Source organism: Thrips palmi, unplaced genomic scaffold, assembly GCF_012932325.1.
Source record: "Thrips palmi isolate BJ-2018 unplaced genomic scaffold, TpBJ-2018v1 HiC_scaffold_8, whole genome shotgun sequence".
Lineage (NCBI taxonomy): Eukaryota > Metazoa > Arthropoda > Insecta > Thysanoptera > Thripidae > Thrips > Thrips palmi.
Window position 1 is genome coordinate 798,020 of NW_023144635.1, and position 20,596 is coordinate 818,615.

Sequence of the window (20,596 nt, forward strand, 5' to 3'; positions counted from 1 at the left end):
CGACACTTTTGTGTGCGTTTTGCAACCCGATCGACAGGTGCAGATACACCTGAAGAAACTTTAGAGAAGAAGCAGAAGAAGAATATGAAGAAAAATTGGCTTTGTCTCGAATACTCTGAATAGACTGACAAAGCAAAGAGTCATACGGTGACCCCAAACTAAACTACAAAATACCACCATTTCCAAGACCCAAATTCCATCACTGGGCTCTGTAAACTCAATGGCGCAAATCAAACTGGAAGTACTATTCATAATTCCCAATTCGAATTCAAGGAAAAAACTTAAAGGATTTCATTGTGCCGCTATTCCACTTCCTGCATTTTTTTTTTTACTATATTTGCCGCGTTTGTTGTCACATTTATTGAGAAGTATTTTTTTTTTCGTTATAGCAATCATGCAAAAACTCATATAAAACTCCACTGCCTCGTGAAGTATCGTAGCAAAACGTATGTTGTTTACTTAACGTTAGCAACAAATTTCAGTTTCAATTGCCAACACTAAACTGTATTGTTGGTAAGTAAAGTCCCAATCCTAAATCTAACGCTATAATTTCTATCAAAAACCCTTGGTGAATACAAAGCCTGTTCATCCCGCTATTCGAAACTTCCCTCGAAAAAGGAATGAGCATTCTACAGGCTCACCAAAAAAATTGAACCGCTAACAAACCGCAAAACAAAAAACTATTTTTTTTTTCTGCATCAAAATGAGTGTTTTGCAAAACTCATATTCACCAATCATACAATCAAGAACAAATCCTAAGACATCCCTTTAAAATAACTGTACTAACATTTTCTATTGGTTATTTTAATTAGGGGAAAAACTTTATAAAGGGGCTTGCACTGTGAACATCGGTGAGGTAAGCATTCAGTAATCTGTCGATAACCTTCTCTCTCTCTCTCTCTCTCTCTCTCTCTCTCTCTCTCTCTCTCTCTCTCTTTCTTTCTTTCTCTCTTTCTTTCTTTCTCTCTTTCTTTCTCTCTCTCTTTTGAAAAAAAGGGGGGGGGGGGTTCTTTTAGTAAGGTTGCCACCAGATTTTTAAATTAATTGTAACCTTTTATACGAGCACATTTTTGGACAAAAGAAGATAAAAATAAGTTACGAACACACAAAAAGGTCGAGGCCGAAACTAGCACTGCTTGCCGTTACAAAGGTTTTGGCTTCAAAAATAAATTTTGTTCTAAATCACATTTACTTCTTTACTATTGAAAGGGTTGTACCAAAACATAATTTTAAAAGTTGACTAAATTTTGATTATTGACTAAATGGAAATTTGAAAGAAAACAATAGCTGTCAGGAAATATGAATGATTTTGATTTGTTTTTAACATTTGAAAATACGCTGAGACACCGCCTTACTCAAGCCGCTGTCGTGACGTCATCGCAGCTCGTTCTCCGCCCGACGCTCCCCGCGCTCCGACTGCCACTCGGAGGAGGGAAGACACCGTTTGGATCCGAGCGTGACGTCACCACACCTCAACCGCGCTCTCCGCCAGACTCGCCGCGCCTCGCCGCGCCTTGCCGCGCCTCGTCGCGCCTTGCCGCGCCTCGTCGCGCCTCGCCGCGCCTTGCCGCGCCTTGCCGCGCCTTGCCGCGCCTTGCCGCGCCTTGCCGCGCCTTGCCGCGCCTCGTCTCTGCGTTTGATTTACTAATTTTATGAATCGCTTCCAAGTTTTGGCGAAAGTCTGAGAAAAGGGGAAAAAAAAATGCCGTTTAAAACTAAAATGTAATATTCTTCACTAAAATTATATTCAAAGGAAGAAAGTCGATGATCTGTGCTAAAATCACCTAAATTTAAGTTTGAATCTGAAAATTCTTATTAACATGCGAAAATACTACTGGTTTCCCTCTGTGACAAGTGTCGCAAAAAAAATACAAAGAAAAGTTAATTCGTCAATGCTTGGAATTGCATGAACAGATCATGATCGGATCGGTTTTCAAATCGACGGGCGCATCACGCGTTCTCACACTCCGCGTCGTCTCGGTTGCCGCGTCGCCCCGCGAGAATCGTTCCGAGGTGTCATGTTGGTTTCCAAGTTCGTTCGAACTGTCTACTAATCGTCGCGAACCTGACCCCGGAAATCGACCGGCTGCGATGGAACGTCTGGCGGCCCTTCGCGTGGGACCGCTCGCTGAAATTGGACCCGACTGCCCGGATGCCACTGCACCGGCAGTGCCAATGCCCTGGCCCGACGCGAAGTCCGCGACACGGGGCCGCGTGGCCGTTGCCTGCACCACGTGGAGGTGCACCAGTACGCGTAATGACTCCCAATCAAGAAAAAGAGTAAGAACTCACGCCCACTGTACGTACCAAATTTGTTGAGTACTCCGAAAATTTTACCTCACCTTGTAGTTGCACTTCAATTCAAGCTCTAGCGCCTCTGCCGCTGCTCTCAAATTACTCCCACTTATCCCAGACTTACATAATAATAGCTTAAATTTACAATTTTCCTTAAAATTACCTCAAAAACAAGACACAAAAACGACGATTGCCTGTGTACCAAACAAAGGCAATTCACTCCAACTTGAATTACTGAAACTTATGCTATTTATATTTTACTCGTTTTGGAAATTTTGCATAATTGGGCATTGAGCTATTTTATGGTCGAGGCTATAGCACGCAAAACAAGCGCCCCGATAGGCCCTCGTTCCACAGGACCCTTGGCCCTGGCCGCCCCAAGCGCCCTGACACGGGTCGTCCCAGTCATCCTGGTCCTCACCGTCCCAGTCGTCCTGTTCCTCACCGTCCCAGTCACACTCGTCCTGGCCGTCCCAGTCCTCCTGAACTGCGCAAATATTTTCAGATTGCCCCGGCTTTCCTGCTGCTTCTGAAAGAGGCTCCAATTTTTCAAGAATTTTATCTTCCAGAGATTTTTCTTTGGGTTTGTCCCAATTTTCTAACAGTGCCCAGATATTACTGTCCTCGTCCGTCTGCTCCAATTTTGAGTTCAATTTCTGATCCATTCACAAACACTGGCTCTAAACCGTCCAAACCCAGAAATATTTGATCGTTTTTTTTTTTATATTTTTTTTTTTTGTTTTTGGAAATATTTGTTGCTGATTGCATTCTGTTCACAGCTAGTGCACTGACCTGGTATTCCGTTGTGATTGTTGAATGCAGGCTCCAACACGTGGCGAAGAAAAATTTCGATAGTCCAAAAGCACAAATTTTCACAAAATCACAAAGAATCACTCTCTGGTCCAATCCAGAATCACTGAGCTTTCACTGCACTTGAAATTTCGTCACTTCCGAAAACCGCAACGCGAGCCGCCGAGGAAACACACAAAAACGGTTCAAAACGTGTGGTGGAGCATTTACCGAATTTAAAAAAAATTTTGATCCAAAAAAAAAAAATCTGACTCGATTCTCGGTCGATGCACCAATGTTGCGGTTGTGTATTTTCCGGGATTCGATAAATCGAGTGAGATTGTGGTTCAAGACGTAAGACTATATTCCAAAACACTGTTCCTGCTGGCTCCACACACACACCCTTACTCTAAGCGTTCCTCCAGGCGACTGCCCGGCCGCCCGTCACTCGGCTCGGCTGTCGCCCTGTTCGGCTTCCGCGGTCCGCGGCTGATCAGTAGCGGTAGGGTTTTCTATTAGGGTCAGCAGTTATGCCGCGCGCCGCGCGACGCCGCTTCCCCCAAATCGTCTTGTCTCCCGCAACAGCGGGGGTGCGAGGCAGACGAGGCGGAGAGTCACTGTGACGAATCAGGCTGCAGGACGACGGCGTGAGCCTGCCGCTGCTGGAGTCGAGACGCGTTCGGTGGCGGCGAAGGTACTTGACACTTTTGGCATTTTCCTGGTGTGGCGGTCGCGGCGGTCGCGGTGGTCGCGGTGGTCGGGCCGCCGGACTGCTGTACGTTTCCGCGGTCGACACCACGCGCCTTGTACGAAAGCAAAACAAAACAAAACCACGGCAGCCGTGGAAGGGCATTAGCCATCGTTAGCGCTGCACTGCATCCACTCCGTCGACGACGTCCACCACTACGTCCACGAGAACGTCCACGACGTCGTCTCCGCGACCGCAACGGGTAGCCATTGGCGGCGCGAGCGCGCGTCCCGGACGCCTTCATCCGCCCCGACGCCCTGACCCCCGTGACCCTTGACCGGCGCCGGCCCGTCTCCGTCGCGCTGCCCTACATTGTGCATGCCGTGGGTGACGGCGGAGGCCAGATCGGTCGTTAGCTCGCTCAATCTGCGGCCCCCTTCCCGGAGGCCGGGGCATCTTCCCGGAGCAGGCGCTCAAGTGCCTGCTGCAGGCCGAGTGAAAGGGGACGCTGCGGTCGGCCGGGCCGTGGCCGGGCCGCGGCGGCAACGCGACGCCCGGTATCGGTGCCCATTTTCCAATTTGCGATTCATCGAGCGAGTAGGAACAGGAGGCGATCTTCCGCGACGACGCACACGTGTCGCACTGCGCTGCCGTGCCAACCGCGCGTTTAGGTCTCGGACTCGAGGCCGTGGCGCCGTGGGGCCGTGGAGACGCGGGGCCTTGGACCGAGCGGAAAAGTGTACAGAGCTCGTCAAGAAGAAGTGCCGCCTGGAAACACCAAATCCATTATTTGCACATTTGCATAACGGGCTGGGCGCCTGCAGCGCTGGGTCGCCTGGCTGCGCCTGTCTGGACACGCATCGCGCTGCTGCGCCGCTCTTGTTTCCACGCGAGCCTCGCCGCGCCTCGCCGCCTAGCGCCTCGCCTCGGCGTCGCCACGCGGTGGTCGCACAGCAAGCCGCAGCGCCGCAGCGCCGGGGACAGAAATAGAATAGACACGCATTTTGTCATTTCGCGGCGACAGTGGACAACCAGGCGAAAATTCCCACGATGCGCTGCTGGTGTCGAAAGGGCTGCCAACCTCAGCCTGCTAGGCTACTGCAGGCAGAGAAGCCGAGGTTCTGTCCGGTAGGCAGGCTGAGGTAGGCAACCCTTTCGACACTGGGGGCTCCCACGATGAGGGCCTGCTCGCACACATCGAGGGGTCCTATTCAAAAGATCTTATCTGCGCGTTCCCCCCAAGACAATCTTATCTTAAACGCAGGCGAATTTCACTCAGTTTGATCATTTAATACAGCTACAAATCAATATCATTTGTGATAAAATTCACTGAAATGTGGAGATGAAAGACCAAAGAAACCAAAAGTACATGTAAAAATATATTCAGCTTACTCTCGTACGTGTCCCAACTGGTCAAACTGGGTGAAATCCGCATGCGTTTAAGATAAGATTGTCTTGGGGGGAACGCGCAGATAAGATCTTTTGAATAGGACCCCTCGACATACTGGCAGGGGGAATTTCCTCGATCCACGCGACTCCCATTTCGAATGCTCCACGACCCACGACTGCAAGCTGATCGATCGGGCGCGTCGCAACGGTTTCGGCCGGTCCGGCGACGCCGCGGGGCGTGGCGCGGGGCGGGGCGGGGCGGGGCGCGGGCCTCTGCTGTCTCCAGGCGCCGCACGGGTCCGCGATTGCAGTCTGCTCCTGGCAACAAGGAGAGGCGTGGCTCGTCGCGCTTCTCGATATTACTATGCGAGTGGGTCGTTAAGGCTCGCGGTGCCGCGGTGCTCCCGGCCCGGCCGGCAGGGCGTGGCTAGGCGCGGCGCGGCGCGGCGACCGGTGGTGACAGCTGATCATCGCGCGCCTTCGTGGCGCTGCACGGCGCCACGCGGCCACGCGGCGGCAAATGGGAAAGAATACAGATAAAAGCGAAGAATCTTGTTTCATTGTTATAAGGACGGCGGGGAGCGCGGCAACGCAGAGCGTGCGGACGGGCGGGACGCACTCCAGTGCCACTCCAGTGCGGATTCCAGAAACGCGGAAACATTGGATCCCTCAAGGCGACCCAAAGGCGACCCTGGTGCAACGCCGTGCACGCCGTCGTCGTGGCGTTGAAGACCACTGGGCAGGTGGAGCGCCGCCTCACCGCTTTCGGAGGCTTTGGGAAGCCTAAGCCCTCACTGAACCGCACTGGACTGGACCCTGGGCTAGGGTTCGAATATGTGGACAAGCGCCTGGGTAGGCCATACGACGCTTGGCGGTGTTGCGGGACTGCCTACCCGCGGTTGCCTGTGCAGGCGGGCATGTGTCGGGCCCGAAATGGCACGATCATGTGTGGTCTAGCCCTTAATGGTAATGGTAATGGAGGGTAGGCCATACTACGCCTGGCGGTGTTGCGGGACAGCCTACCCGCCAGGCGCCTGGAGGGTAGGCCATGCTACGCCTGGCGGTGTTGCGGGACAGCCTACCCGCCAGGCGCCCGGAGGGTAGGCCATACTACGCCTGGCGGTGTTGCGGGACTGCCTACCCGAGGGGTCGGCAACTCATATATTACTTCGTACGCGGTGGCTATATTACCCGTATATTACCATATATTACTTGAATATTACCACAATTTGGCCTCTATAATACCCCTATATTACCATAAATTACTTTGTATTACTTTATATTACACATATATTACCTATATTACTGGTAATATACGTATACTCCCTCGTACACGGCCAAGGGAAGTTGCCGACCCCTCGTGCCTACCCGCCAGGCGCTCCTACCGCCAGCCTAGTCGGCGGCCTCCACAGCCTTGCGGACGTCTCCTCGATCATCCGAGCCAAGCCGTGCCAAGCCAGCCACCCTTTGTCGGTCTACGGCGGCACACTTCGCAGTAGCGAGGAAACTGTTTCTTTTTATGCGCTCGCGGAATCCGCTCGGACGCGGCGTGGACGCGGCGTGGACGCGCAGAAAAGCCGCGGCTGCAGCTGCCGCGGTTATTAGCAGCTATAAGTTTCTCATGTATGTATTCCTGGCCGTTAACACGAGATTTGCCCTTGAAGCTTCACCTGTATGTAAAACGCGGGAGATAAGGCTGCGGTTGTGCAAGAAGGAGGTGTGTCCAGGTGGGTGTGTTCCGAGGGCGGGGCGGGGCGGGCGCGGCGCATCACTAGCGCTGCTCGTGCACAGCGCCACCTGAAACCGGACAAACTGGACTGCAGTGCGGCCAGTGCGGCCCGGCGACAGCGAGACGCGCTGTGATTGGCCGGCCGGGACGCGGGACTGCCATAAAGTAATTGCAGCTATTGGCAGTCGCGGAGGCGCGCCCACTATTCGCAGACAAAAGGGCGCCAACAGTCGCGTTCGCGTGGCTGCGGGACTTTACCGCATTTTGGCTTTTGCCATCGTTCATTTGGTGTCGTTTTGGTCTTCACTTTTGTTTTTGCGCCCGTGTCGTTGCGCTCCGGTGGGCTTACTCTCGCCCCAAAAGACTTGACTGGACACTTATCAAAATGCATATCGTTTTAGTGTGAGAAAGTTCGGCATCGGGTTTCAAATTACCAAGCCGGCCGCTACACTATTAATTGGAGCTAATTTTTTGCTGCTTTTTCACATGCGGAATATTCGAGAGGCGCATCAGTACTTCCTCTCCCGGAAACAAAAGCCAGACTGAGAGCTTTCCACCGGCGCAGCAAGCGGTTCCAAATTGAGGCAACCGGCTAGCCTAAACTGATTAGATAGACAAGCAAACAAACAGTACGGTCTGGTCAAGTAGAAACGCACCTGACTTTTCCCGCGTTTTCGTACATAGCTCTTTTTGACATTTTCCGTACCAAAATGGAGGGGGGGGGTAGTTATTTTACAGTGGCTGGCCTGGGCCGAACACGTTCGCCGAGCGATACACAGTCCGAACGATGCAGCGCTACTTACTTTTGTTTCCGGAGGCCGAAGAGCTGAGTGCAGGGCGGTTTCCACGCGACCCTTGTCGGCGAGGTGGAGGGACGGGGCACAGTTTGGGCCGCCCAGCCCAGAAGATCGGTGGAGGCGGCCAAAATTTTAGACGCGTTTTGAGCTCCAGGGTCGCTAAATGGGACTCGAACCGAACGTGTGACCCCACCAATGGATTCCTCGTTCGGAGAGCAATCCATTGGTGGGGTGACAGGGTCGGTTCGAGTCCCATTTAGCGACTCTGGAGCTCAAAACGCGTCTAAAATTTTGGCCGCCTCCACCGATCTTCTGGCCCTGTGTGCGGCGAGGGCGATGGATAATCCAATGAGGCTGGCTGGGCACTCCACTGGCTCCACGGCGCGCAGGTCGAAAATGGCAGAAGCGACGCGGCTCGGCCCGCTCGGCCGCTGAGGCACTGTGCTGCGCTAGCGGAGGACTGAATGGACCGAACCCCGCTAATATGGCCACCTAACTCAATGGGATGGGCGCGCACGGACTCCGTGGTCACACGCACTCACCGCGCCGACCGCCAAACCCGAGCCAAACCCGCCAGACCCGCATTCGGGGGGCCAAAAAAACACCCACTAATTTTCCAGTGGGGTTACGTGTTCGCTTTTCGAGGATAAAAAGTGCGGCCTTTGCCTTGCGAGATTTACAATGACCACCGCAGTCGGCCCGGCAGCCATGCTAGCCGTGCTAGCCGTGCTAGAGCGACAAACTTTTCATAGTCAAAGTGAGTCTGGTTTGGAGGTGGGGCCCCGTGTGTGGTGAACCTCTTGGTTCGAACCGAGAAAGACAGTCCAGGTGCAAGAAAAAGGGGGAAGTGTTTGGTTGGTTGGCGATCGGGGCGAAGCAGTGATATTGGATCCCATATCGATAAGAATCTCCAACTGTTCCGAAAAACTGACGGAAATTTTGGCCACACCTCCCGCAGAAGCATCTAGTGAGTTTAGTTCGAATTTCTCATAGCAGTTTGCCCGCGCATTGGTGTGCACGACGGAAACAAAGAACTGATTTGAAAAGCCCGCGGCTGATCGATTTGCGATCGCGCGAGGCTCTCCGACTGGACGGTCCCATTAATGTCGGGAAGGGAAGTGGTGGTTCAATAGTGTTGATTAATTTTACATCGGCCGAGGGTCGGACCGGGAAGCAGGAACCGCCTTCTGCCTTGTCATAGACGATCGCCCAATCGGAGACCGCCTCGCCTCGCCTCACCGCCCTGCCCGGCCCTTCCCCTTCCCCACCCCTCCCTCAAATCGAAGCCAGCCTCAGCCTTGGACGGGCCGCGCCGCCGCGCCGCGCTCCGGAGTGGACATCTTTAACGTTCCGAATGGGACGGCCGCGGCCGGTGGCGGACGCCGAGCCGGACGCCCGGACGCTCCGCCAAGGATAAACTATTTCCACCATAAGTATGAATTGACAAGCCGTAAGCCTTCTGCGAGTCCGAAACGCACGCGGATGTGTGTGGCGTCCGCCCTGCCCGCCCCCTCTCCCCACTCCACCGGCGACCGGAGCCGGCCAGCGCGACTATCCCCGGCCCCGGCCCGGCCTGGCCCCGGCCCTGCCCGCCTAGAGCCTCGAGCCGCCCCCAGGGAGTAAGGCCCTTTATCGAATACAGGAGTGGATAAAATTGAGCGCGGAAAAGAGGGGGAGGGGATGAGACAGTCTGGCCGGTCCATTACACTGCCATGAAAAAGGCTCCTAGCGGGGACGTTTCGCTTGCTTTTGAAACGTGACCCATTTCGTTCAGCACGACGGTCACCGCAAAACACATTGCCAGAAATGCTGGATGTCACCGCGCCTGCCGGCGGCGGCGCGCGGGCTTCAGGAAAAGGCGCAAGGACAAGATCATTTTTGGGCCAATTAGCATTACCCGGCGAAGGACGGGGGCCTTGCCCTTGCCTTCCTTGGTCTCCAGAAGGATGACGTGACGATGCGCCGCTGGGCCGGCAGCGCCGCACTGTCGTCTCGACGGTCCCGGAGTCCCGACCCTCCCGGGCGCGTGCTCGACGGCGTGCTCGACGGTGTGCCCGACGGCGTGCCCCGCGCGGTGCCGCGGACCGCCATCCGTGCCGCGCCGCGCCTCGTCCGTGAACTTGCCGGCAGCACGCAGGCCCCAGGCCCCAGGCCCCAGGCCCCAGGCCCCAGGCCCCAGGCCCCAGGCCCCAGGCCCCAGGCCCCAGGCCCCAGGCCCCAGGCCCCAGGCCCCAGGCCCCAGGCCCCAGGCCCCAGGCCCCGGGCCCCCAGGCCCCAGGCCCCAGGCCCCAGGCCCCAGGCCCCAGGCCCCAGGCCCCAGGCCCCAGGCCCCAGGCCCCAGGCCCCAGGCCCCAGGCCCCAGGCCCCAGGCCCCAGGCCCCAGGCCCCAGGCCCCAGGCCCCAGGCCCCAGGCCCCAGGCCCCAGGCCCCAGGCCCCAGGCCCCAGGCCGAGCCCCAGGCTGCAGAGTCGTTTTCGTTGCTCTGTCTCTCTCGCACCCACGGGCCGTCCCGTACGGCGCGAGAGAGACAGAGCGGCGACTCTCGGACTCCAGGCCAAAGAGGCGCCGCCGTGCACGGCGTGGCACGGCGTGGCACGGCGTGCAACCGCCATGGCGCGCCACCACGGTGAGAAGGTCGGCATTCCCACATAATACTCCGAACTAGGAGGCAATTATTTAATTTGCTGCATCCTTGGGACGGATATGTTGTGCGCCTAGTGCACGGTGTCCAGTATGGGATTAGTATTGTTTCCTGTTTTCGCCGAAAGGCGGCAGCGACGTCACAGGAAGTGCTGTGCCACGCCACGCCACCGGCTTGCCTGCGTTGCCTGCGTACACTGGTAAAACTAAGGCGCACAGCGGTGCCTTTCATGAGGAGGCGTACAGACCGTGTGCCCTTCTTGAAGCGCACAAGAGCTGCGCGCGCGCCTTTTCTCCTGTCTGCATGGGGGAAACAATAGCCTGTGGGGTCACACGTTCGGTTCGAGTCTTATTTAGCGACTCTGGGGCAGGGCTCAAACCGCGTCCAAAATTTTGACCGCCTCCACCGGTCTTCTGCCCACTGTCGCCACTGTGCACCCGCTCGCCCCTTGAAGAGAAGTCCACCAGCCGGCTGGATAAGAACAGCAGTTTCCTAGCCGTCTCTCGCTCGCACTCATGGGGTGCCCTCGAAGGGTGCGAGAGAGGCGGCGCAGTGGGCCAGAAGACCGGTGGAGCGGCCAAAATTCGAGACGCGTTTTGAGCTCCAGAGTCGCTAAATGGGACACCAATCGACCGCGTGACCCCACCAATGGATTCCTCGTTCGAAGAGCAATCCATTGGTGGGGTCACACGTTCTATTCGAGTCATAATTAGCGACTCTGGAGCTCAAAACGCGTCTAGAATTTTGGCCGCTCCACCGGCCTTCTGGCCCACTGTGCTGCGGAACCCCAGTCCGGAACGAGCCTGGAGGAGGGCGTGGACCTCCCAATGAAAGGCCGAGGCGCTTCGCGTTTCCAAGTCGACCAAGTCCCACGCCCAGTGCGTCGGCCAGGTGATTTGATGGCGGTCTTTTGATCGCTTTTACTCCTTTGCCCTCCACTAAAAGAGGATAACGCTTTAATTGTTTGGCGGCAGGACGATGTGGAGGCTGCGCGTGACGTCAACGGCTCGGTAACGCCCTTGCCCTTGCTGCGCCGGTCCGGCGGCCCTGCCCGGCGATGGCCGTCGATGTGGTGGTCGATGGCGTCAAAGAGGAGCCGTGGGCGGAATCTGAAAATCAGGCAATGCTCGGTGCGGGGCCGAACTTGGCGAACCGGGCGGGCGAGAGCGAGGCGACACTGTAAGGGCTGCGCGCCGCGGCCGCCACACTGTAAAAAATTTCGAGGGTAAATTTACAAATCTGGACCGCGCAACGCTTGTCCTAAGTCCATGGATTGGCGAATTCACGCATCTCATTAGAGGGTAAAAGTAACCCTACATGACTGGGGAAAAAATGCTAAACTGTGTAAGAGCAAATTCGCGCATCATGACTTGAAAATGTGACTTTGCCGATCCACGGGGGTAAATTTGTCCTTTTGATGTGTGAATTATGTTTTCTCGATCCGGGGGTAAATTTGTCCTTTTGGTGTGAAAAATATGTTAGGTGGGTCCGCGGGGGGCAAAATTGAAATTTTACACGATCACGAGGCCAAGGGTATGCATGAGAGTGATGGGAGAGAACAACTGTACCTCAGAGTACATCCCACGTGATGAAATCCATTTAGTCTGAAGTGATGGGCCCGCGTCTCGAACCATGATCCTCTCGCTCCGGACTCCGCACCGCATCTCATTGCGCCGCGACGCTTGCCTGCCTGCGAAGGTCGGGAGAGGCGCGGTACTAGACCGGCCCGCCGCCAGCCTATCCAACCTGGTCCGCGCGTGCCCCCTTGGATCGAGGAAGATGTTTCACTCATCCAAACGCAGAAATTCACCGCGTCCACACGAGCGTAAATTTACCCCCCTGGATCGAGAAAGATATTTCACACATCCAAACGCAGATATTCACCGCGTCCACGCGTGCGTAAATTTACCCCCTTGGATCGAGGAAGATGTTTCGCACATCCAAACGCAGATATTCACAGCGTAATGGAATGAGTGATTTTACTATCATGAACGTGAATAAGAACTTACCTATCCACAGAGTAAATTTACTTATTCAATGGCAATGCAAATTTCCCGGATGGACACGTGAACACTTTGTCTCCATACATGTATCGGCGGAAGCATATACCCTGACCACGAGGAGAAATTTACTCCGGAATGGGAAGACAAATTTACCACTGATTTTTTACAGTGCAGGGGGCGCTGGGCACTGCCAGGCACTGCGGGCGCGTGACCGCCGCGTAGCCGCGCCATGAGTGTGCGCTTCGTTCTTCGTTCCGCCCCGCCGAGCGATTCCGAAGAGTCGTTTCGTCGCTCTGTCTCTCTCGCACTCATGGGGCACTCCGTAAGGGTGCGAGAGAGACAGAGCGACAAAGCGATCTTCTGAATCACTCGGCCCGGTGGCGCGGAGGCGGAGGGGGCGGGGGCGGGGGCGGCCGGGTTGGACCGCGGGCGACGTGCGCGGACGGCTAACAGCAGTCTGGTTTCAGCCCCAAGTGCCGGCCCCGGCTGGGCCCGACCCGGCCATGGCCATGGCCATTGCGTGCGACTTCTGCCGCGGGGGCGGGGGGGGGGGGGGCAGTACAGGGTGGCTGCGAAACGGTCTTATACGGCCCCGTAACTCTTGCCCTTTCAGCCGCATCACTTCCAGTGTGAGAGTGCAGTGCAGCTCTGTGCCGCAATGACCCACAGTTGCCGCTCCCCCATCTTGAAAGGGAACAGCCTGGGAAATAAAAGGGATGTGCTGTCATTTCTTGTTTGGCCACGCTCTGGAGCTTCACACCAGTCCGTTTGAAAAGGGCGGTCGTTCTAGCCGCAACGAAGAGCAGCCAACCCAAAGATAATTTTCCGAAATTCTTTAATCGAGTTGGTGCTTTCTGCTCTCAACCCAACTGTCCTCATAAACACTCTGTCAACCGTTGGCTCCTTTTTTTTGGTTGTAGATAGTGTGGAGATGGTGGAAAAGGCCCTTTTAAAGTGCGTCTCGCTGTTGGTTGGACAGACTGCCGTGGGGAGACGCAGATCCAGAAGGCCGTGATAGCAGAAAGCCAAGCCACGCAGAAGACGCGAACAGAACCAACAACAATGGCGGACCCAAATTCGGCTCTTGGTCCTCTCCCAAACGGTTGGGAGTGCCGAAATGACCCGAGAACGCGAAGAAAGTGAGTATCAACTTATCTTAAGTGGTTCCCCATTCACCGCAAATATTGACATGAGCCCTCCGCGGTCACATCGTGCATGTCGACCCATGCATCGTCCCCTGTCATGGTTTGTTGTGTCGTTTTGACGTTTGTTTGGATCTATGTTAAAGGCTTTTCTCCCTGCTTCAGCTACTTCATCAATTTTATCAACAAGACGACCACTTGGGACGATCCACGAGTGAACCCTTCCATTGTACACGCGCCGCCCCCATACAATGAACCGACCACTGATATCTTCACAATGCAGGTAACAGATGCCTTTAGATCAATTGCATCAAGGTTGTGTTTCATTTTAACTGGTGGTGGGAGTTTTTCTGTTCTGTTGTTATTGCGCTGGAATTTCTGCATGCTGATAGTTCCACTATGGTGGTTCTCACTTTTTTGAGGTTCTCACTCTAGAGATATGGGTTACACTCTGCATGCTAAATGTGCTGCAATACCCTCACTAGCACTTAAAATTATGAATGAAAAGTGGATACAGACCTCTTTCAGCTGCCATGTGTGTGTGTGAGTGATATTTTTACTGATGCACTCTTCCCCACACTGGACGCAGCCCCAACTGCATGGAACACCTGACCATCGCAGTGTTTACCCCTCCCATTCTGCCCAATACCACCCCCAACCTGCTTTCCATTTGCCCACTCCCTACATTCAAGAGCTTTTAAGACAGGTGAGGTCTCCTTTCCCTTTTTCTATGTAATCTCATTTTGATGATAAGCTAATATTTTTGGTTTACACACATTTTCTAGAGACCCAATCAGTTGTCAGAATGTGAACTACTGCATAGTTTACCTGAATTTAATATTATTACTTAAAATAGTTTTGTTTCTCTTTTCTCTGTGTTTTGACACACTTTTTGGTATTTTCTAGGATATATCCAGTTACCGCCCAAGTCCAGTGCCTGGGCGGGTACACACTGCTCCATTAATGGGCTCACATGCCATTGGACATCACAGCAGCAGTAAAATTCATGAAACCTCATTCAGTACTGCGGTTGCCACAGAGCACTCTGTTGCTAAAATATCAGCCATGTTTCCAACTGTATCTGAAACTCACATTCGCGCCCTTCTTATCAAGTAAGTTTTGGGAAGCAGTATAGCATTTGTTCACCATTTGACTTCATATCATGCTTTCACCAAACTGCTTCCAGGTATCACAGCAGAGAGGCTGTGGTGATCAGTGCTCTACAGGTTGAAAAGAACCCGATTACAACTCCCGGTCCCTTCAGCACCCCTCCACTCTCTCGCCATATCATCATTCCTCCTTCCGTTCTTCCTCCTAACTATCATTCTACTCCACCTCCTGGCCTCCGAGATTTTGCAAGCACTCCTCCACCTTCTTTGTACTCATATGGTTATGGTACAGGTGGAACTCTGACTGGAAGTCTTGCCTCTAGCTCTTGTATGGGTTCACCAGCATTTCGACATTCTCCAAGGCCTCATTCTTCTCCTAAGATGAAACTAAGGTTTTCTTTCATTGATTTCTCTCTTTTAGGATTTAGATATGCCTATAAGAAGCAGTACATCTATTAGCATGATATTTTCTCGTAAAAAAAGTGCATCATTAATTCAGTTGTAGACCTTTTTTTTAGTATCCTTTAATGTTTCTTTCCCTGATTTTTAAAATTTCTTTTCATAGAATTGCCTGCTGTGTTCACAGATAGCTGCTATGGTTTTTTTCTATAGTCCTAAATATTTTATTTTGTACTTTCTCCTGATCCAAGTATTCTGTGCTCTCTTTTTGAAAGAAGTGAGTGTATAAGAATGGACTGGTTGATGATTTGCAGCTTCTTCTATCCTGAAATATGGGCTTTTATAATTAGTATTACTGTATCATGTGTTTTGTATATGCTCCGTTTTTTCTTAGGGTATTTTACTGGCCCTTGCATGATATATTTTTGTTTTCCCAAAGACTACTATCTTCTTACTTATTTTAGAACTATTTAGTTATTACCATGATGCTGTGTTTGGAGTATTGTGATTCTTAGTGCTTAATGTAGGTTTTGATGGCCTTGAGCCTTTGTCAGTCAACTGCATTTGGTCCTAACGAAAACTAAACTTAATGAATGTTTTTTTCCAGATACATGAAGAGTATGTTCCCTAAAGCAGATGAAACAATCATTCTGGATACTCTATACAATGTGGAAAACAATGTCGCAGCAGCCACAAATCAGTTGCAAGCTATGGGCTTTGACAAAAAAGATTCAACACCTTCATGTGGTGGCACACCATCCTCCAAAGGGAAAGAAACAGAAAAAAGTTCTAAGAATGAAAAAAAGGAAAAGGCTGTACCTACACCAACACCATCTGCAAGGTTGAGGAGTGTGGTTGAAAAACAAGAAAGTAAGTTGCCTTTTGTGCGGTGGTGTTTCTATTTGAACTCAGTATGTTACTGTTACCTCAAAGAAATGCATGTATTGGATCTTATCTTATCTAATTGTGTTTGTTTACTATATTTTAAATTATTATTTCAGTGCGTGACAGGCTAAAGAAAGTTCACCCTGACCTCGCAGAACAGCTCATATCAATGGCTTTAGACAGTGTTGATTATGATGAGAACCGAGCTAGTCACATTCTGAACATTATGATTAAAGATGAAGTCACTCCCAAATCTACACAGCCAAACTCTGCTTCATCATCTCAACGACCTCAGAGGTTGGTGGTTTTTCCCTCGCCTGGTCCTTGTTTAAGAAAGTTTAATGAAAGCAATACTTATTTTTTATTTTCTTACCTAAGCAGCAACAAATCTAATGATGCTGAAGTATCCTCCATGGGAACAAAAACTACTGTCGAGGCAGACATAGCAGCTGGCACTGCTCATAAACTAACCATTGCTAGAGAAACTGAGGATGAACTCAGTAGGAATGAGCAATCTACCGTAGAGGTTGTGGTGAGTTCTGAAAAGACTACTGACACGAAAGAATCTGCTGTAGAAATCAAAGGCCCCAGCAGTAAAACAGTTTCCACAAGTGCAACCATTCACTGCCCTCCCAATAAATCTTCTTCAAATGAGACTTCTCAGTCTCCTAAATCATCATCAGCTAAGAAGACAAAGGGAAAAAAAGGGAAAAAGTAAGTTGTATTCATGACTTTTCAGATTACCATCTACTAAAACATGCCTGAAATTAATGCAAGATTTTTTGTCTTTTATTTTTGCGTAGGGTTTCGAGAGGAACCAGCACAACCGAAGACAAAGAATATCGCTCTGCTCATAGACTGAGAGCGGCAGGCCCTAACTCAAGCCTCCATCATGGACCAAATGATGAACTTCTGTTGTTAGTAGTCTATTTACAGAAACACAAATTCATCGAAGTTAACTTAGTACCTCAGTTGAGAAAATACATGTAAATTTATCTGTTTGTTGCAGAGAGGATTATGTCACATGGGCAGGACCTAGTCGTCAAACTAAAGGCTCTTTTACTACCGCAATCGGTCCCAACAAAAATTTACTTCGTGCTCATCGCTACAGTGCAAAGGGTCCAAACAGAGAAGCTTGCAAAGGCCCTCAAAAGGGACTTGCCAAAGGAAGCCTATATTCTCATTTGGCGGCATGTAACGCAGCCACAACCCTAGTGGCTGTGGAGTCTCGAGGAAAGTAGGGTCAGATGACCAGGAAATCCCTCACGACCTATATTTTTTACTACCTCTGGGAAACAACTTGCTCGGGACAATTAAAAGGGTATTTTACTACATTTTATAAAAAGTCTGGCCTTAATTTCCTATGTAATTTGTCTTTGAAGTGAGGCATGTAAAACTGTCCATCCAATAAAGCTAGGTGTTTACTAAGTACTTTGGTTCCAAGGAAAAATTTTTAGTTTTATGACTTAATTTTTGCCCTAACTGTCTTCAAGAAATTACCGTGCAAAGGATTGACAGCATTAGTCACATGTTGTAGAAAAGTCCTTGTTTTTTACATTGCTGACATTTCTTGGCTTTGTAGAAAATGGCAGTACTCATCTCAAACCTCTGCAACCAGCCGCCTATTTCATTTCATCTCTCTTTCTGGCTGTTCTAGTCTGTCCCCATCAGTTTCATAAATAGTAGTTCTATTATTTAGGATCTTCATATTGTAATCAGATGTGGTTGATTAGATTTTTTCTTTACACCACATTGTGGTGACCACACTGTGCATGTTGTGTGAACTTCATATCTGTGCACACCCTTCACACATGAATGTCTATCTCTCTACTGTGTTGTTATTGTCATCTGTGTGTGTGTGTCCCTGAATGTTTATTACAGTCTAGTGAATTTAGCCAATTTTTGCCACATATTTCAATTAGTAATGTAGTGAGTCTAGTGACGAAGCATAAAGCCATCAAACTTCTTGATCTAGTCCAATGAACTACTGTGATTTAAAACAAAATCCATTAAATTTTATTGTCAATACATTTTTTAAAAATTAATAACATTTTTATGGCCTTTTAAGCACCTTTTTACTACTCACTTACATCTGTTGCATTGGTTTAAAAATAACCAATCTTAGTTTAGATTGTGCAAGACAATGGTTCAGTCATGGAGAATAGACGTCTATTCTCCATAGTTTAGTATTGTTACTAATTATATTTGATTGTATACTTAAATTTCGTCCATTATAATAGTAGGTGCAGTACAAGTTATCATTTTTTGGAGGAAAGAAGCACACCACTGTTGACTGGTTGACTATCTAATGTCTAAAAGAATGGAGTTGCTCAAAAATTTGTTTTGATCATTTGGTTTGAATGTGATGTAATGTGTGTGATAATAGATACAAAGTTTCTAGATATGAGGATTTGAAATGTTATTTTTGTGCTGTATGGCAATATTTTCACTTGCATCACTTAATAAGTATTTCTTATTGCCATTACTGCACATTATTATCAGTTCAAGTGAAACCTGAGAAAGAAATAAAAATTTTGCAGTCAATTTCTGTCAATTGTTTCTTTTATTACCTCTCTCATTCTTTTGTCAGCTTTCTGCAACATGTGCACAGCCACTTGAGCTTGAGCAGGCTAACAATCACACTGAGGTAGATGTAACAACATCAGAGGCGATATTATCAAGAGTCAATCAAAAAGCAGCAATGAAAAACACAAACATTCACTTTTAGTGTCACATGCTGACGGGCTAGAGCTCTGTGTACACCTTTCACTCAAGCAGGCTCATACTAAACTTTTGCAGAGCATTAATCACACAAATGACAAAGAAAACACCCATTTTGTCCTCTTACACAAGGTACTCTTGCACACAAATTTCCTTAAAAAGGATAGAAAAATTCTTTGCTAATCTTAACTTGACACTAAAATAAGGTATAATTCTCCCTTTAAATACAAAAAAGGATGTCACAGTGGGAAACAAAACGTGGCAGCTTAGTTTACACAAACAGGAAAATAAAAATAAACAAAAACAAAGGGCAATAACCGTAACAAATTGGAATTTGAACCTTAGCATCCGTTTGAGCTATTTATCTCATTAACTTCATTTTCATTAACCAGCATATTTGGAATTCCTCTAGTGATGGGGAATTTCCTACCAGATTCTGGGCATTCCAGATCACCACTGACAACGTCAACCTGCAGGAACAGAAAATAAATCATTTAACTTGCTACACAGAATAATGGTTTCAGGTAGAGAGAAACATCGAATTTATACTTACTTCTAATAGGACATGGTGAACAGCTTTAAGGAAATCATCATTGTGTTCATAGTCATCAGCAACAGCATCTGGTAAACCATTATGATGGCCAATCTGTCAAACACACAGATGAAGAAAAATTAATCTCTTGTAGCAAACTTTTAAGACACTGTCATGGATCGTAGAAATGAACTTACACTTTGAGCTGCTTCGTAGAGAGCGCTGTAATTTATTTTTGGGATCATTCTTGAGACAAATTCGGAGTTGAAATCAACATCTACCACCTTAATGTCAGTGGCCTGAAAAATAGTGAACAGTGAACAGTTAATGAAAGAATTACAGAAAATGTTCGCTGAGAGGCTTTTGATGAGATCAAGGCCCGTTTTCACTTAAAACCACTAAATAGGCTATTTTAGGGCATACAGAACAAAAATGAGCTTGAGTTCAAACATGCGACATTGAAATGGTTCAGGAAGGCAAAATACACGTGCCGAAAAGTGAATGACAACTTACGTTTAACCTCAAAGGGTACCCCACAGAAACACCTTTCAAGCACTTGGAACTGAGCACGTTATGAGTGAGAAGCTTCATTTTCACAAAGGGAAAATATGTGCTGCAGTCAAATCTAGCGAGGGCAAGGAAGCCAAAAGCGTTGAATGGTGACAACTCCTCAGACACCGTCCAAAATAAACGATTTTCGGTGATCGTTGCGGCAATGCGGCGGTGTGGTCGTCGAGCGAGATGAGATGTTGTTGTTGCTGCTGCGGAGCGGCGGAGCTTCGGACTAGGTCCGCCAGATGGCGACTCTGGTCCTTTTTTCAGCGGGAAACGGATCCTATTTCGAAACGGTAATTTTCGCGGTTGAATGCAGTCCAATAAGTCGAGAAACAAAGACGCGCTGGGAAATCTATCGAGTTCACGTGTTTCAGCGTACTCGCATTCAATCCAGAACGAAAGCAAGCTTACCGTGCAAAAAGTGTTACTGTGTTGGCCAGGGTGCCCAAACTAAACATTTATTGACACTTTGGATTTAGACTCCTATTTCTTGAGAACGGCTATTCAAAAGTTATGCACAGGACACCATAGACGAAATTTTTTCTATCTCTTACCGCGCCAAGTCGGCGCCAAATCTGTCGAAAAACTGGAGATTTTCGCTCCTTTTAAACTTGTGAGTACACTGAGTACGGACTAATTTGTTCACATGAGTACACTGCTGATTCACCCCTCGCGTACTACCGCCGAGTGCCGAGGACTGCGCGTGCCAATCGGGCCCAAGCCGCCCCCGGCTGCCCCACCACCCAGTAGACCCAGTACGTAGTACGTAGTACTATGAGTTGCAAAAGAATCGAGCCCGGCCGGCCGGGCCCGGCGCTACCCCGCGCCCAGACGACTGCCGAAGACGGACGGGCTTCTCGGCAGATGGACCGACGCAGGGCTGCGCTGTTGTCAAACTATAAACTGCACGTGCCGAGAGAGGG

At 50.1% G+C, this 20,596-nt stretch overlaps 2 protein-coding genes across 4 annotated transcripts; one reads left to right on the top strand and one right to left on the bottom strand.

Annotated features, from left to right (window-relative positions):
• Positions 1-8,481: 8,481 nt before the first annotated feature.
• On the top strand, positions 8,482-18,409 carry LOC117653754. 3 transcript variants are annotated; one of them, XM_034399630.1, is made up of 11 exons: positions 8,482-8,515; positions 13,310-13,469; positions 13,638-13,755; positions 14,062-14,178; positions 14,379-14,584; positions 14,659-14,973; positions 15,588-15,850; positions 15,982-16,162; positions 16,244-16,579; positions 16,669-16,782; positions 16,875-18,409. In XM_034399630.1, exons 2-11 carry the CDS (start codon positions 13,393-13,395, stop codon positions 17,104-17,106), a joined length of 1,959 nt encoding a protein of 652 aa, XP_034255521.1. In that variant the 5' UTR covers positions 8,482-8,515; positions 13,310-13,392; the 3' UTR covers positions 17,107-18,409. The 3 variants fall into 3 exon arrangements, with proteins under 3 accessions (XP_034255521.1, XP_034255523.1, XP_034255522.1); XM_034399632.1 differs by lacking the exons at positions 8,482-8,515; positions 14,659-14,973 and having other exon boundaries at positions 13,314-13,469; XM_034399631.1 differs by lacking the exons at positions 8,482-8,515; positions 14,062-14,178 and having other exon boundaries at positions 13,314-13,469.
• On the bottom strand, positions 18,410-19,893 carry LOC117653763 (multifunctional methyltransferase subunit TRM112-like protein). The gene is made up of 4 exons (XM_034399647.1): positions 19,632-19,893; positions 19,316-19,417; positions 19,140-19,232; positions 18,410-19,056 (listed from the first exon to the last, which is right to left on the bottom strand). Exons 1-4 carry the CDS (start codon positions 19,707-19,709, stop codon positions 18,928-18,930), a joined length of 402 nt encoding a protein of 133 aa, XP_034255538.1. The 5' UTR covers positions 19,710-19,893; the 3' UTR covers positions 18,410-18,927.
• Positions 19,894-20,596: the final 703 nt, after the last annotated feature.

Coding starts and splice junctions, on each gene's coding strand:
- LOC117653763 (XM_034399647.1), bottom strand. CDS start 19,709: ATGAAGCTTCTCACTCATAACGTGCTCAGTTCCAAGTGCTTGAAAGGT. Junction 19,418..19,631: donor GGTACCCTTTGAGGTTAAAC/GTAAGTTGTCAT, acceptor ACTATTTTTCAG/GCCACTGACATTAAGGTGGT. Junction 19,057..19,139: donor TTCACCATGTCCTATTAGAA/GTAAGTATAAAT, acceptor CTGTTCCTGCAG/GTTGACGTTGTCAGTGGTGA.
- LOC117653754 (XM_034399630.1), top strand. CDS start 13,393: ATGGCGGACCCAAATTCGGCTCTTGGTCCTCTCCCAAACGGTTGGGAG. Junction 13,470..13,637: donor GACCCGAGAACGCGAAGAAA/GTGAGTATCAAC, acceptor TCCCTGCTTCAG/CTACTTCATCAATTTTATCA. Junction 14,585..14,658: donor ATTCGCGCCCTTCTTATCAA/GTAAGTTTTGGG, acceptor AACTGCTTCCAG/GTATCACAGCAGAGAGGCTG.